At 33.8% G+C, this 18,512-nt stretch overlaps 1 protein-coding gene across 2 annotated transcripts in view; it reads right to left on the reverse strand.

The window, feature by feature from the left end:
• The window catches only part of Glra2 (glycine receptor alpha 2), a 184,203-nt gene extending 166,168 nt beyond the window's left edge, over nucleotides 1-18,035 (reverse strand). For both annotated transcript variants that reach the window (XM_028762102.1, XM_028762110.1), the window contains exons 1-2: nucleotides 17,968-18,035; nucleotides 15,678-15,811 (exon numbers count right to left, since the gene is read on the reverse strand). In XM_028762102.1, the coding sequence (XP_028617935.1) occupies nucleotides 15,678-15,811; nucleotides 17,968-18,035 (202 nt within the window). The remainder of the gene's footprint in view (nucleotides 1-15,677; nucleotides 15,812-17,967) is intronic.
• Between the last annotated feature and the right edge of the window lie 477 nt (nucleotides 18,036-18,512).

The following is an 18,512-nucleotide window of genomic DNA, read 5'->3' on the forward strand; positions in this document are numbered from 1 at the left end:
AGGTCAAAGAATGTAGTTAATGGATAGCTTGAGTACTGAGTCTCTTCACGTCCCTTGTTCAGCATTGTGTATAGGAAATAAAACGTGTTGGGCCTTAAACACAGGAGGGATAGTTAGATCTCAGACTATAATGCCATACCTAGCAAAGTGTCAAATGTGAAGTATACACTTAATAACTGTGCACACATACAAGAATTCGCTTATTCAACATAACCATTTCTTTAGTTCCTCAAAAAACAAGAAATATAGAGAAAACTGTGGTTTCAAAGACAAATTACATTAAGCCTCTAATAGAAAGGTGAATAACTGTTTTAAAAATATATCCAACAGAGTATTTCAGATAGAGACTCAGTGCTCCTGTCATCATTTTTAATGACATACATTCCTCTCCAGCCTAGGCTTTATAAATCTGGAAAGATAATGTCAGTTTATGACCCATAAAAATAACTTCTTTCTCCTCTAAACAACGGGAAGGGAAAACAAAATCCTGGCAGTTTTCTATTCGAGGAAATGTTGTAAAGAACCAAAGGAGATACATAGGAATGTACTTCATAAATTTTCAACAAAATAAATATTGCTGGATTGCATGTTTTAACTGAGTTGTTCATATCCAAGTTTGATCAGTACAAATTTGGGGATTAAAGATTAATATAATATAATTACTTATTTATTTAATAAATGTTTATTGGATGCTCACTGACTACCCGTATTAGAAGTAGCATGGAGATGAGATTAATCCAATCCTATCCTTCAAGAGCTAGTGTACAATTGAAAGAGAGAGAAAAAATGAAGCAGGCATTCTGGGGCAGGGAAATATTGGGGAGTTGTAGAACTTATTTGGACCACATGGGAAGAAAAAGGATTATGTGAAATATTCCATTTATGCATTTATGTACAACTCGAGAATAGTCTTTAATGAATAACTCACACAGAAGGAACTATAAATGTTCAGTTTTTGTTTCCAACAGGGATGGCTGTGGGGTGTTCTCCCACTCTATTTCATGTTCTTAGTTTTTATTCTTATCTATATTTTGCTCTCTTATGTACTGTTCCTGGTTGTTAATCCATAATAAGTCATTTGCACACAATCTCTACTCTGGAGAAAGCCAACCTTTGGCAAGTAGAGTCATGAACCTAACCATGAACACCATTATAAGCCTATGTGCAGGTATATGGAGTTCATCTGAAAGTGAGCAGAAGTCCTAGAATTTCAAGAGTCATTAGTGGCCTAAGAACATCAAGGAGACAAAGATTTTGAAGCTTGGCACACCCCTGGCTGACAGTTCTGTTTCCTTTCTCTTTGCATTCAGATAAAGATACAGCCAATCAGGCCCTCCAGAGCAGCTGCACTATGGATTTTCTAAAAGGAGTGCAGGAGCTATTTCTGATCTTAGCTTTCCTGTAGGAGCTATTTATTATCCATTCTATATTTCTATGTCGTCTTGCACCTGCCACATCACCCCTCAGGAGTCAATAACTCTTGCTGAAGGTGTCATTCTGCAATTTATGTGGCATATTGCATAATGTCACTGATGGACACTTTTAGTTAATACCCTCAAGTATTCTGCCTTATCACTGAAGCAGATAATTTTCTCTGGCATTTGTATGAAAGGCTGGACACTGACAGCATACCTGCTCACTTGAGACTTTATGTATGCACTGTTTATTTTGGCACATATTATTAGCACATGGCTCCTAATTTCTACACAATTATAATATTTTTGAACCTTTGGGGAAAGAAGAAAGGCCTCACAGTAAAGGGACAATTCAATCATGGAAGCTTAGACATGTGAATCTATTTCCATCAAGCTCCACAAAGATGTCCCATGCTACAGTGCTTTTAACTATACATTGGTATCTCTTAAATGAAACCAGTAGAAAGATTGGGTGATGTGTAATGCTGTTTACCTGGAAGGCCTTTGTAAGCCCAAGTTCAAAAGGATATCGTAAACAAATCATGCGCATATTTGTGCTTGTTACAAAAAGCAGTAGGCAGAAGTTTAGAATTTTCTCTCTTTGGTAAATATATTCTCTTGTTAGGAAATTTTTATATCATAAGCTTCAGGGTATTTGCTCCAAGTGTCACATTCATACAGTTTTCTGGAAACCCTGTATGTTATAAACTCGGTTGTTATTCGGGAGAACTATGGGAATATTGGCTGAGAAAAAAATTGAATGAAGTGAATAAATGAGACAGATTTGCATGAGGAGCAAACCTGAATCTTAGAAACATAGATGCATAGGTGTCCCAGACTTTGAAGAATTCTTCCTATTTTTGGAGAGCTATAGAGAATATGTCTGATATTAATGTGGGGTTAGTTTGCTAAGACTCAGATCGAGAGTCTCTGTGTAGCTTATCACAGAGTAGTCACTGGTTTCAAAGAAAAGAATGAGGATATTTCTGAGAGAAGAATATCATAGTGACCTTGGCGATAATAAGCTGTGACTTCAACCTTAGAGAAACATTTAACTACTAAAACTCTTCTGAAAAAAAAAATGAAAATGGTGGTCACTAGGCACAGAACTGAGCATGCACAACAGTTTCTTTCAGAGTTATCTCTAAAAGTGTTATTTTTTGAGAAGACTCTGTTTGCTTCAGTTGGAAAGAAAAATATATCAAAATTCTGAAAAAAATGTTATCCTCTTGCTCATATTCCATGGCAACTATAACTAAAGATTATCAAACAGCCTCCATGTCTCCCTGTATCTAATGCACTGTTGGAAGTGCAGCTTTGATATTGGAAGGAGGTGATAACGAGGAATCTGAGTCAGGTACCCAGGCCACATAAAACAAAAGCTGAAGTTAGAATAAATAACTGTGTGCAAACCAATAGTTAATCTTCACTTACTTCCAAGCCTCAGTTTTTCCAAAACCTTAATGTCTTTATTTGTTAATTGTACAGCATGATAGTAGCAATGCTAATGATGTCATCTTGAGGCAATGCTTTAAATAAATGGTTAGTTTCCTTTAAAATGTAGAGAGACTTCATCGCCAATGTGTCTTTATTTACTGTATAAGTTGTACAGACAAGGAACCATTGATTAAATCTAGGTAGCTTCAGCATCTTTCCATCTTTTTAAGAGGCACAAGAAGCAAAGAAGAAAAAATTAAAATTATATTCTATTTGGGAATATATAAATCTTAATATATGTTATATTCAAGAAGGAAGGATGATACACACACACACACATATACATATACATATACATATACATATACATATACATATACATATGCATATACATATACATATACACATATATATTTGATATCCATTTCCAAAGACATTTAGTGACATTTTCAAGGCATTTCTCCTTCTGCATCTATCTCATTGCAAACAATTTTCTGTAATCTTTATGAATTTATATACGTATATGAAATATCATTTTTATATATCTGTAGTATGTGTGGAGGAGAGATAAGAGATCTTATCAGTGCACATATATGTGTGGGTGTGTATGCGTATGTTCCTGCATGTATATAGAAGCCAAAGGTCAGCATTTGGTATCATTACACAAGTGCTGTTAACCTTTCATTTGACACATACTTTTTTATGGTCTGTTCCTTGCAATTCAGGTGGGTTTTTTGGCCACCAAGCCTTGGATTCACATTTCCTCCTTCCTTGTGCTGTAATTGCAAGCATACACCACAATGTCTGGTTTTTTAAAGTATGGTCTCTCTGAGAATTGAACTCAGATCTGTATGCTTACATGACAAGCTCCTTACTGACTAAGGTACCTCCATAGTTTAAATCATGATCAGATGAAGCAAACCAACTTATAATATATTTTATTTGTATTCATATTTTCTTAATTAGTGACTTATATGGGAGAACACAGCCCATTATAAGTTGTGTCATCCCTGGTATGGTAGTCCTGAGAGCATATAAAGAAAACAAGCTGAGCAAGCCATGAGTAACAAGGTAGTAAGTAAAACTCCTCAATAACCTCTACTCCAGTTCCTCCATCCAGGTTTCCCCCTTGAGTTCTTGTTCTGACTTCCATGAATAATGGAAATCAGGTGGAATAATGGAGGCAGTAAGGTGAACTAAAACCTTTCATCCTCAAATTGATTTTGGTGATGGTGCTTATGACAGCAATGGGAACAGTAGAATTCCATATGTCTTTTTATATCCCTTTTCTTTTGGTTAATCCTCCATTTTACCTACTGATTTCTAAACGGGACCCTGTCTCCACCAAGGCTCAGGGAACACTGCATGAGAGAAGGCAGAAAGACTGGAAAGAATGTAAGAGCTGAAGGATGGAGATTGGTGCTCTAAAATACTGTCTTCTGGACCTGATATGGCTAAAAAGAGCTCACTTTAAGCCTGGATCACTACAAAAGGTCAAACTAGCCAGTGATCTCCAGGTCTTCTGCATTACTGAGGTTTTGGGTGGTGGAGAGTTGCTGGGATATGAAAATTATTATTTTTGAGGATGTGGCCACTAGTAGGTTTTCTATGTTCCTCTTTATGGACCCACACCTGTACACACAGGAGCAGCACTAACTGGACCCTGAGTTACAAAGTGTGACACAAAGTTGAGGGGGGGAGTATTGAGTAGAAATGAGGAGCGTTTGTAGGGGAAATAAGGGAAATAGAAGCAGTCATATTTCATTATATACATGTATGAAAAATACAAGTATGCACATACTAGCTACTTTTCCAGAAATAGTCTTGTACATGAATTTATGACTCCTAAGCCAAAACCAAGGCAAGACTTGGCTGATTTACTCTGTAACTCAACTGTACATTTCTAGGTTTTCCTAGGAAAAAGTATCTGTCTTACCAGTATTGAAAGATGAAAAAAAAAACATGGACTACTGTGAACTTTCTGGGCAGAATTAATGATTTCCCAGAGAAGAGACCAATTTTCTAGCAAGATTGGATGAACCTAAGATCTTCTGTGGATGAATCAATAATTTACAAAAGAACACACTGAAATCTATTAACTTAGAATATCAATACTAGGGACTACAAATGTTAGAATGAAACTTAAAAAAAAATCTTAGTCTGTTGTTTATAAATGATACCAATGAATCAAAGGACATGTTATAGGCCACAGCTGTCAGAATTTCAGTGTGACACATGAGACTGAGTTTAAGTTATTCTTTTTTCCTCTGCGGTGTTTCAGCCCTTGGTTTGGTAAAGGTGTTATGGCACACAATGTATTGGACAAAATAGTATAAAGAAAACATCACCCATTAAATATTTTAGCTCTACAATTTTTAAACTAAAGAAACTATTGGATCTGTTGAGTATTTCAGATGCCTCCATCCAGATATTCAGTAGAGGCTAAGCTTGGGAAGTATGAGGTACAGGCTATATGTTCCAAACTTTAATTAATGCATTAAAACTTTGCACATTTCAAGTTTCTTGTGGCATTTTAGTGTGTAGATATATTGTTTACTGTTTAAGTCAGTGTAAACATACCTATTTCCTTACATTTGCATCATTTCTCCGTCTTAAAAGCATCTGTTTTATTGTGAATTTTCTTTAATATTAAACGCTAAATTTGTTGATCTAGTATGTTTCATATAAAAAATCCTGTAGTAAAATTAGTCAGTTAAAAGTAAAAAATTGAATACAAGAAACTCATTGTGAATATCAGGTGGTACAGCTGTAAGACGTCCTGGATCATACATACCATCTAAATTGAATGGCCCCAATGAGGTTAACCAAACTCCTGAGGTCCTCCTTTTACAGAGAGACTTTGAGGTTCCAAGCCAAATAAATAAGTTCCTGTCTCTCAACACATTTGTTGAAAGTGAAAACAAAAACATTTTTTCCCTAAAAAAATATCTGATAACAAGAAATCTAGATTCCCTTGTTGGACATGAAGTGGTTTCTAGGAATCAACACTGAGATATTTAAATAGAAACAAATTAGAAGATTAGAGATTATATTAAATTCCACAGACACTTGGATTTTAAAATGGAAGAACATTTCTGTGCTAAAGTGGATGAGGTTTCCTAGAGAAGCAGAATTGTGACAATAAATAGCTCCAGATCAGAGAGAGAATGGTAAACAAGCAACACTTTCCAGTGCTCACCATTTCCTGGAAATTCATACTGCTTACTTTATGCCCTTTGAATCCCTCACCAAATGATTCTCATTCTTTAGTGATGCATCAGATATATGTAGAAATGAAGGCCCTGAATAGAAGAACGTGTCTCAGAAATACTGTCCCAAATATATTTGGCATCACATCTTGTATCCAAATGTAAGCTCACAATGTATTTCATCACGGAATTGCCACAGGGCAGTGGAAACAATATTAGCAAGCCTACCAAATCCAACAGAAAGAAAACTAGTCTATTACCAACAAAAATACCATTTACTTTCAATCCTGCATCTAACTTGGTCATTCTGTCTCTCCATGTTTAAAACTCTTTTAACTCTCTTACATATAACATAAATACAAACACACACACACACACACACACACACACACACACACACGTGCATGCTGGACATATAAATACCATGCTGCATTATGTTCTTCTCTCATTTATGTGTTCTGTAGTATTGTTTATCTATCAGGACAATACATATGAGAAATACCCCTTTTTTACTTCCCTTCTTTCTCCAAATTCATAAGGTAAGCCTCACTAGAGTTATCGTCCATTTTAGAGGTGTCTACTTGACCATCTGAATGTTGATAGGGAGGTAACTTTGCTTATAAATTGACATTTAGGCTGGTTACCTTAAATGATCACCACCCTCAATGTCCACCTGTCTTATCTGTCTATTCTTTGTATCCTGAAAAGCTAATCTTCAGGGTCTCCATCAGTGAGCTCTCTTAACCTCTGAATCTGGCCTATGAAAAGGTCCTATGGGAAATGGAAAACAGAAGACTGAAGTAAAGTGATGTATCCCCTAACTGTCTCTGGCAAGGAATTATACATACTGCTTCCCCATTACCAGTGAGTGGCTTCTTTGGATGGGGGTCTTATGCTATAGTAACTATTCCTTCTCTTGTTCTTTCAAGTCTTACTATTGAGTCCCAGAATACCATACTTTCAATTTTCCTAAAACCTCTTACAGACATTTGGAGTGTATCACACAATTTCTATACTGGACTATTTACCATCCTGCTTTCAAACTGTATCCTAATCTTCATTGAAATGAGATAACAGAAGTGAAAACTGACATTATTAAGACACAAATAAAATATGTTTAGACCACAACATACAGATAAAACTACTTTTATATGTATATTTTGTATGCACAAATATGCTCCTTTGTAACAAATTGATTATATGCTTTGACAGTACATAGAGAAATAAGACTTTTAATCCCAAGAAAATATGTCCCCCTCTCAACAAAATAGAAGAAATCCAAAATAAAAACTGTCCAGTATCATATATTACAATTTCTTATGAATTTCCCACAGTTATGCTCAACCCAAGAGTTTTATCTTTGTGAACACAAGTGTGCACTAAACAGAGCCATAGTTTGGTGTATTTGTGCACAAATAGAAAATTGAGTGTACACTTCAGGACATGACTAAAAGAGGGCACAGCTTCCCACCTGAATTGCTTAGTTATTATCCTGGTTGGTGAGCCATACTAGACTCCACTAGAGTAGCATGCAAGGGTGTCTGCCCCTTCTCTCAGGAGAAGGGGGGATAATGAAAGGAGGATTTGTGAAGGTGGGACTGGGAGAAGAAGAGGAATGGGGGCTGCTATTGAGAAATAAAGTGAATAAATAAAAAAATAGTAGATAAAACCTATTGACTTCACTCCTAAATCTCCACCACACTTCTGAGTAACACTCAGATACTTAAATCTTTTGTTCATATCAATACTTGAGAGGCTTTTCCATGTTACAAGTATCTATAATGAGTCATAAATATACAGAACAGCCCTCTCAAGAGAATAGTCAGTGACAAAGTACTGTATGGCATGGTGTCTTCAGTGTCTTTGATCAGAATATATTGTATAAAAATATTTTCAGTGAAAAAGCATAAATATTACTTCCAAAAGTCATATTAAGAGGCTTGATAGATATGTTTCTCTTTCTAATGCCCTATTCAAATAACTGTCTGATCCAATACTACAGGAAAATATCTCTTACCTACTATAGCATTATTAAGAATAAACCAAAGGCTATTCTTACTCTAAACCTAATGACTCCAACTAGAATTATTATATGGTACAATTATTAAGTACAAAGACACTTTAAGATATCTGTCATTATATTTTAAATTTTCATTTCTTAAAATTTAACTACAGATTCATCAGCCACATAGATTCACTTTTCATTCAAGATAGGAAGGGGCAGAAAGCCCTCTTGAACTCAGCACAAGATGGTTAGACATTTTTAGTGAAGAAAGTAAATATGTGGGGTTACTCATCATTGACTAAGGATTTACACAATACTTTCTCAAAGACTACATGATAGGCCTCTATTTCTCATGCTCTTAAACACTCATGTTGCAAAGATCAAATGCTCCCTTTAAAACATTTACTGTAAAATTAGAAATCAATTACATGTGTTTGTGTAATGAACCTTCAACAACAGTAAACAGGCAAGAGGATACATCAGAAACAAAAATAATAGTAACAACAGTTAAATGTAGGATCTTCCTTTCATCGACTGGGTGAAATTTAGTCTGTAGTTTTAACTTGGTTTATTCTTTTAGACAAATCCAATGTAATAATCATGGGTAGTATTTGAAAGGAGAAATATAATTTCTTAATATAAATGGCTCCCTCTTGGCTTCATATTTACTCATTTCAAATAATCCTTTTACATTAAACATGCTCCCACTGAACTAATAAAAGAAAACTTAAGTGAGATACATAGCATCTGCCGTACAATCACTAGCAGTAGAATCAAACGTGCTGGAATGTGTCTAACTGGTTCCTTCCAATTAAAAAAAATCAGTATCTATGATGATATACTCATGAAGGATATGTTCTGATAATCACAGTAAATGCTGGGTTAAATAATGCAAGGATGGTAGTAATAAGTCAGCGTATTGACAATAGCCCATTTTCCACAAGTTCAATTTGTGATTTATTACTATTTTATTAAAATATATTAACCATACATCATACCAAGTTTTATTAGATATTTTCATGCATTTAAATAATGTAGTTTGACCATATGTACCACTTTTTACCTTCCAATGCCTGCTGATCCCCTTCCATTTCACAACTACCCTTCTAATTTCATGTTTATTTTTATTCTTGTTGACTTATTGCATGGAAGAGATCAGTTATAGGATATGGGCACCTTAACAGTGACTATACTGGAGAAAATGTTTCTTCCTGGCCCACCAATCATTAGCTACCATTAGATCTTCAAGCAGGGGTATGGTCTCAGGGCTTCAAAAAGCCTTCATTCTTCCATCGCTGCATTTATTTACTTATTATTATTGGTGTGTGTGTGTGTGTGTGTGTGTAGGCCTATCAGCATGATGCAGATGATTTCTGAGCATGTGTATGTCACAATGCATCTGTGGAGATGAAGGGATCACTTTTTGGAAGTCTCTTATCTCCTTTTATCATCATTTCTAGGGCTTTTACTGACCACATGTTGAAATGTTGAAAGACCCAATATTATACAAGTCTTTTGCAAGTAATTATAACTACTTACTTAGATGAAAGCTATCTTAATGGATGAAAACAACTAAACTGCATGACACTTTTCCTCATTTGAGTCTCAGAATAACACAGATGATGCAGTTAAAGGTACAAGAATATACAAGACGCAAATAAATGTAAAGGTATCTTTTCTCAAAACTGGCTGAGGAGCAACATAAATGTTAATCTTCTAGACCCAAGTCCAGGTCTCTTTCCACAATGCTATTCTGTTCCTATGCAATAAGAAAAGACATACTGATAAAGCTTTTGGAATGTGTTTTGTAGGAAATCATTATTATATTGTGGGTTCTTTCTTTTGATACCAACTATAATTTGTGACAAGTATACCCTGGGCCTAAGGCAAGGATTGGGGGCTGGTGTAAAACAGATGGAGTGGTGTTCATATAGCACACAAAACTAAAGTATATTGTGATACAATTAGTGGGCTTCAGATATCTAAATCTTCATTAATGTCATTCTTGAACAAAACAGCTACATGTAAATTTCTTTTTGTTACCCACACGTTTACCTGCAACTGTCTTGTTCTTTAAAGCTCACCCAGTGAGCTGGGTGTGGTGATACATACCTTTAATGCAAACACTGGAGAGGCAGAGGTAGGCGGATCTCTGTGAGATAGAAGCCAGCCTGGTTTACCAAGTGAGTTCCAGAACAGTCGAACTGTTACACAGAGAAAACCTGTCACGAAAACCCAAATGAACAAACAATAACGAAACAAAACAAAGCAAGAAAATCTCACTCAGTGTTTCACAAAACAAAGTAAAAAAAATACATAAATGTGGGAAATGAAACTTTAGGGAGGAGTGACAGCTTGACAGGGTAGGAGATGAGAGTAATTAGAATGCTTTTTATACCTGGATTAAAAACATTAAGAAAATTTAATTAATTGAAACAAACCCCCAAAACCTAGGGTCTACATTTTCTAGACTAGAAACAATTTTCTCAAATAAGTTTTGGAGAAAGTAACTGATAAGCCTTACTATTACTTTCATCATTTGTTTTAATGTGAGATGAGAAATTAATGCAACACAGAAGCAACAGCACTGGAATTTGAGCCATGATAGTAGCAAGCTAATTTAAGAAATACATTAGTCAGGGAATTTCAGACAGGAGTTTTGAATATCATTGAAATCAGGCCACACTCACATTACTGTACCTAAAGAGGCATTTGTTCTAATCTGTAATTAAAGCCTGAACAATTTGAGAAAGAGAATATTCCTTGAATTCTGCATTTCAATAAATATTTACAAATTAGTTCTCCTTTGGAAATAGAAGTGTGTGTAATGACCAAAATTCAGACATGTTGAAAAAAGGAAAATTCTTTTGATCCTAGGTACCCTGGTAACTACTCGCACTTCTTAGAGGCAACCAATATTCTCATCTATATATTTTAGATATTTTAGTGCATATACAATCAAGATTTATGTAGAAACACATATATCCATTTTATGTGTACACTGGAAAGTGATGTATAAACATACTGAAAACACTTTGGGAAGTGGTTTTACAATTTGTTCTAAAATATAGCATTCTTATTTTCAATAATCTAATGTTCTTTCTTTTCTTTCTCTTAGTTTTCTTCTAGTTTCTTCATATTTCTAGTTTCTTTAATTTTCAATATATAGCCAAGGACATTTTTTCCTAATAGAAATGACAATCATCTTGTAATTTGGCTTAGTTCTAGTCCACTTGAAATAAATACTGCTGCCATAATTTTAAAAACTGGTGTCTCAAAAAAAGCACATGCTGCATTTGTATACTTCATATTTTTAAACTGAAACTTATAGATATATGAAAAACAAGCATTTTATATTTTCTAGCAATTACCCTAATATGTTTCAACATTGATTTGGGCTTTGCTCCCCATTCCAAGGCTTGAAAAATGAATAAACCTCAAACCAGTTGATTAACTCTGGGAAATCCTAAATTAAAGCAGAGTAAGAATTCTGTGATGAAAGTGCTCATGCAATGGATAGTTCATATGATTCCATAATTTTTACCAAAGTAACTGAGACGATGTTTTCTGCAGTTCCTAATAAAGTGGAGATCTCAGAATAGGCAAGGTTTTGGTACCCTTTAGGTTGCCTGAGGGCTTTTAATACTTTCTTCAGACTCATGCCTCATACTTAGAAGCATCCTATTCTTCATTTTTAGAATTCAAAGTAATGCCCATTGTCCATGTGATCAAACACATGGTCATGGTTGACTACTTTATTTGTAACTGAGAAAGGTATCATTTTCACCTGTTTCAGCTGGACAGGAGTTGATATCCGTATCTGAACTTCAACTGAATTGTGCTATACTCTCCAAAAGTCAAAGCCTGAAGATCTTTGGTTTCATGGAAGAGGATCAACCCAGCTCTAACTGTATATGAAACATTTATTTAGTTACTAACTCATTGGAAATTTCAGAAAGATATATTGAGTACAAATGTAGGTTTTAATGTCACATATCCTAGTTTCAAACATAGATATCTATATATGAGAAAAATTAGTTTGCATAGCAAGCACAAAGATGAGGAAGGGATATTCCTGCCCTGTTATTAGCTATTCCAAATCCTATCCTTCTGATTGCAGCAGTGCAGTGCATTTGTTCACACTGGGATGAGATTCAGGATTTAACTTGAAGTTAATTTTATTTCTAAGAAAATTGTATTAAAAGAGATAAAGGCTTTGTTTCAAAATGAGAGAAACAGAGCTAATGCATTTTATCCGTGTTTGAGCATTTCATTAAATGCTTAGTGTTGAAAATAACATTTTCAAGGTACAATAACAGTGACAAAGGCAAATGTGATAGGATGATGGAACACAGCACTGTGATAAATGAGACCAGTCACTTAAGTGGAGGAAAGAAGAATCTCTGTTGATACAGAATCAACAGTTTCCATGGTTTTAGGACAATGTAATTGTGAATGGGCATTACTTGTTTTGTTTTGTTTTTTAACAAGAAAATTTGAAAATTTAAGTTTTGACAGGGTCTGATTTGCATCTCTATGAATCTTACATATAGAATTCAATTGGCAATTCTGACTCTTGATTTTGTTTATACACTTGTATAATAAGAAAAGCTACTTTTTAGCTATAGTTTCTAACAATGTCTCTCAATTACAGGGATTAAGACTGAATTGTTTCTTGTTTCTTTTCCTAGTTTGCATCCATCTTCCTTCATATATGTATGTCCATTACAACATCTTTCAAAACCCATCAGGGAAAGGGAATAGACATGAAATATTTTCCCGACTTGAAAGTACATAGGAAAAAATGCTTTCTAGTAGGAAAAAGTTACACATTTATATTTGATTTTTCATTTTCCAATGAGATGGAGTAGGGAAAGCAGAGAAATTTCCTACAATTTCCCAAAGCTCATGGAGTAGCTATTCACCTGATCTTAGTAGCCCGTATTTGGTGTGGCTTTTGTTCTTATGGTAAGAATTTGTCTTTCTCTCTTCTTCTTTACCACTGTTATTATCAATATCAAGATCAACATGTTTATTATTATCATTCCTTGCTTTGGAAGTAGTCTCTCCCTATTCCAGATGCAGTCACATCTCTTAATTGTTCTTCCTTTCAACATCTCATTCATACATTTACAAAAAATTGTAAGTACTTCCTAGGTTCTTGATGCTCCAAGTTTCCAATTATTTCTCGATTTTAATTTTGTTCTCGACACTAATTTAACATAATTTTTATTTGTCACTATGTCTACTGCTGTCCAAAGTCCCACTCTCAACATCTAGTAAGTTAATTAGAAGCAATCATTTTCCTAACTTAATTTGCATTTCTTTCTCTTATTTCTTATTTTCTCATTCTACTAAAAAGGATGAGTTACTTGCCTTAACCTGCCAAAAATTCATGTGTGTATCTATAGAATATGATACCATCCTGTCTTCTTAAGTACAGTGTAGAGTAGATGAATGAGGCACAAATACGGATATTTATCTTATTAGACATATAATGTTCCATTAGAGTGCCAAGGATAAGAAATTATTTTACCTCAAAATATTAAAGAGTCATTCACATTGAAACACCAAGCTCCCTAAACTAAAGAACACCTTGGAAAGACATCACATAATTGATCTGGTCGAATATAAATGGTCTATCTAAATAAGGTTGTGAGAAAATAATAGTGTTCATTGTAGTGGAGAGTTAAAGGGAGAAGACAAAACTCAATGGCATTCATTCGCTTTAGAATGGAAAGTGATATTCTTTTTCATCTATCTTAAATCAATCCTTTAAAAGTTCTCTATTTTTTTCTTTACACATTGAGTAGATCACAAAGGGGTGACTTCGCACTGCTAACCCCAGCCTCTTTGTTCATTGATGTTTTAGAACTATAAGCATCATTTGTAAAGCGTGTCATTCACAGAAGAAACAGTAGAGAAAAAAATTGTGAAAAATTGTAATTCATTCTATGTGCATATTAAATCACTACATAGTCACACATATGCTTGCTTTACTGATATTTGGCAGTGATAACAATTACTCTAATCATGAAAAACTACTTATGAACTTGAGTTTTCCCTATCTGGATAAAAATGAGGCTTTCTATTAAGGGCTTAGTAGGAAATTCTCTCTACAGTATGAGGGAACTTGTTGTATTATATCCATACTATGCCACGGTACTTAATTTCAAATACTTTACTTATTCATACAACATCTTTACCACATTGAATGTTTTGTGTGCACACACCTGTTTCCTCTCTCAGTTTTCCAAAGCACCCAGCACTAGTGTTACATATATGGTTTACACTCTATGTATGTGAATGAACAATATTATTGAAAGCTGACTCTTGGCTTGTTAATCATATAACTCCATTTCAAACATTGAGTTCCTGAGAAGTAGCCACAAAATTGTAGAAAATTGAATGAACTTACAGATTTTCTTCAGGAAAGCTGAACTTAGTTGTCTTTTTAAGAAACATTTTTAATTAAAAGGATATTTGTTTTGCCAGAATTATGATATATGGAGTGTGCTCAAACTGGGTATATTCAGAGGCATTACATTTAAAGAAGAATTCAATTTAGAATTTAGTTTCATGCTCATATTTGCCAATAATAGGAATCAAAACTCCAGGAAAGTAACATGATTAAATTATTGATGAGCAAAAGCAAAGTGATGTATGTATTGCTATACAATAGTTAGATCCAAAGTATCCCCCTTTATAAAATATCATACATATTTCACAGTATAGTATGTTACACTCAATAGGTTAGAAAGGACACTTGATATTTAAAACATGCATTAAAAACAAAAGCATCAGAACAATTCAATTCTAGCAACAATTGTTTGTTTCTTTAAAACAGTTATTTTCTGATTTAAAATAAACAGGAATAAATGGACAAATCAATTACTTCTACAGACTAATAACTGTATTTTGTAATGTTAAACAAGAAAAAATAAGATTAACCTTTTATTTTCTTCCAACTAGACAAAAAAGTATTTACCATCTCTGACAGGTGTATTTTAGATTCCTATACCACTTCTTTTCACTAATTTCAAATAAATAATTTCAATTCAACAATTGGAATATTTAAGTAACTTGGAATTGAAAGTATCTGATATATTAAATTTAAGCCTTTTCTAACAGAGTTCAAAAGTTAGAGGCCTGGAAGATTACAAAATATCAGGTATTATATTAAAATGCAAATTTTACACTCACATGGATATTGAAAACAACTCAGTATTTTGGTGTACACTTTGAACTTGGTGTGTGTCTTCACAGATTTTCATGCAAGCAAACTCTATCATTTGTTCTTGTAGTCACTTTCAGCCATAGTCCAAATTACGGCAAAATAAGAATTGTGACAATAATCTCTGCCACTAGGATTACTTGCAGAATAGAATAAAACCAAAGAAAGTTTTTGAACATGACAAGTGCTAAGCAATATGTAAAATGTTCAAATCTAGAAATATTTAAAAGAAGGCTGAAATAAAACTAATGACATACTTGCTGATTCTGTTTTACAGTGAGCCCAAAAGTGTGCAATGAATGTGTATTTCAGTGCAAAGTATTCTTCTACCTGAGACATTTCACAAAGCTGCAACATAAGCTTTCACTGGCACCTACCTTTAAAATTTGGCCTGATTCTCGCATCATATCCCGATGTTCTTCCCATTAATTTATCCAAGAAATCTGAAGGAGATAGGGTCTGCGAGGGATGTTTTCCAGACCTGGAGTCATGATCTTTGCAGAAACCTTCCCTAAACACATTATTAACTCTTTTAGTAAGAATTACCCTTTCATCCTTTGATAACTAATACAGAACATTTGAACTGCATTTTGGAAAAGATGTTTAAGATACTAACAAGAAGAAAAATAGAAAAATTTGTGGTCTTGATCAACTTCTCAACTTGAACATTCTTTAAAGTTAACTTCAACTGATGAGAACAATAAATCCTGAGCAATGTCAACAAAGTTTCTGCATCTTAATCATATTTTGTTTAAGGTGGGAAAATGTATATAGATTCAGGTTCAAAATTTATGGATGTTTAAAGGATTTTTGTTTTTAGAATTATCAGAGAACTGAAGACAGTTATTTAAATTTATATGATAATATAATATCAATTCTTTATGACTATAAAAATTGTTACATTTCAGCTTTAAGCTTATCTTTTACCATTTATGAGAAATATATAATAATAAGATGGACTAAATAATACAATTAATTATTACATGCATATTTTCTCACTTGCTACCATTCTATTGCAGACACAAGCTTTAGTCTTTTCCAATGTATTATCTGAAAAATTAACCTTCACTTGGAATTTTACCACCATTTGAAAATAGACCAATAATGAATATGTTACTTGAATTATTTTCTCAGTTCTTATTCATATATGGACATATAAATTGCTGATTCTCCAATAAAGCATTAATGGAATATCATTTCTAAGTCATTGGAGCTTTTACATGATCAAAACCAGGAAAAGGTAATGGGAAAATTTGTCAGATTTTGATATCTATATCAGAAGTCATAAAGAGCATATAAAATCACATATTTATTTTGCAACAAAATAGATTCTTTGATAATACATTGGTAGTTGACTGAATGTCACTAAAGTGTTTGTGTGATCACACACACATATATATGTATATGTATATATATAGGTATATATGTGTATATATATATGTACTACATATATATGCATGTGTTTTAAATTATTTATTTCTGCCATTAAGATAATATAACAATCATACCAGTTTTTCAAATCAGAGGCATTACTTATAAGTTCAAAATGATATGAACATTTGGTGGGAGTTAAAAATTGATACTGTCATCCAGAAATACTCACATTTCTATATGCAGATTCATCTGATTAATTGAGTATTATTTTATTATGATGGTGGTTGGAGTGAGGATGATGATGATGATGATGATGATGGTGATGACTCTAATAAAAACCCAGAGTACAATCTTTCTTAATGATAGTAAGAGGTGTAAACCTGAAAAGAACATAGGGAGTTTTCCCAGTACCCATAGCATTATTTCTATGTGTTCAATTTCTCCTGGTTCTGTGAAAAAAATAGCATAAAATCTTTTAAAACATTAAATGACCTATATTTAGTTATAATTGCATTTTTATGTCTAGCCTGTCTTAGACTCTATGTCATTAACTGGATATTTCACTCACTGGCAATAAAATTGATATTTTGAAGTTTCAATTGATTTCACAATTAGTAAATTATGTAGAAAATACAAGCATGCAAATATGACATCTCACTTGTTTTCATTATCCACACCCCATTTCTCATACAGGCAGAAGTACAAAGATGTCATTTTTAATTAAATTTTGATATGCAATCAATTCTCAAATAGACTGAACAGTAGGATAGAGTTGTATAAAGATATTTATTACTTGAAAAAATTTTCTAAATCATAGACTTCATAGTATCATTTTAGTTAGTGAAAATTAATAGAAGTCCCAAGTCGGTTGAGAATCAGCATTCTTATTTATTTTACCTATAATAAGCATGCTTTTGGGAAATTAATCCAGTCACTTCCACCATATGAAAAAAGAACATTGCACCCAATAATTCCTTTAAATGACTTCCAGAAGAATTTGAACGCAAGAGATATCAACCTTACACAGAAATGTAAAGAGCACACAACTCATTAGTCTAATCTTAATATCACATTGACCGAAAATGTGTGTCAAAATGCATAAAACTTGCTTTTGTGAACATTTGCCTCCCTCCCACCATAATTAAGCTTTTTAAATGAACAAAAGAAAGCAAACTCTCCTCTCCAACATTGAAATAGTAGGATTCAGGGAACAGACAGACAGATCATTACATACTTTCTCTTTAAAACAGTTTTCATGTGGAAAATATAAGCATACAAAATCATTTCACCTACCTGAAGTGGTTCGTCCCTAAGAAAAATGCAAAGAAGGCTGTCAAAATGTTCACTAGCTGCCGGTTCATTCCTGTTTCTGTGATGCTTGTGGAAATATCCCGAAATGATTCCAGAAAGAAGACTAGGACAAAGTGTCTATTTATTGTCCAGACTCAAAATCTGGCAGGAATCTAGTTTCCTTGAAAATCAAAAAGAGATTTGGGGTTGTATAGTTTGCTGAGAAAAAACAAAAAGTGCCAGTCTTGGGAATCATGGTCAGGTCAAACCAAGGCTCAGAACCATCAGTTAGCCCAGGAGAGACAAAGCCTTAGAACTGATGAATCCCCTAGCTGCTTTTCCTGAATAACAAAAAAGCTCCTACCTTAATCGCATCACCATGCAAAGGGGGCTGGTGACAATGCCACACTGGAAGTCGGGCTGCTGTAGCTTTTGTTTTATATCTTTTCTATTCAGCAAAACCCTTTCCTTAGGAAATGTTCTCTTTTTAAAAGAAGTTGTAAATGAGGGAGAAGAAAAGACTCCGTGTAATGGAGTGGTTGGGGGAA

This window comes from Grammomys surdaster, unplaced genomic scaffold (assembly GCF_004785775.1).
Source record: "Grammomys surdaster isolate TR1022 unplaced genomic scaffold, NIH_TR_1.0 131, whole genome shotgun sequence".
Lineage (NCBI taxonomy): Eukaryota > Metazoa > Chordata > Mammalia > Rodentia > Muridae > Grammomys > Grammomys surdaster.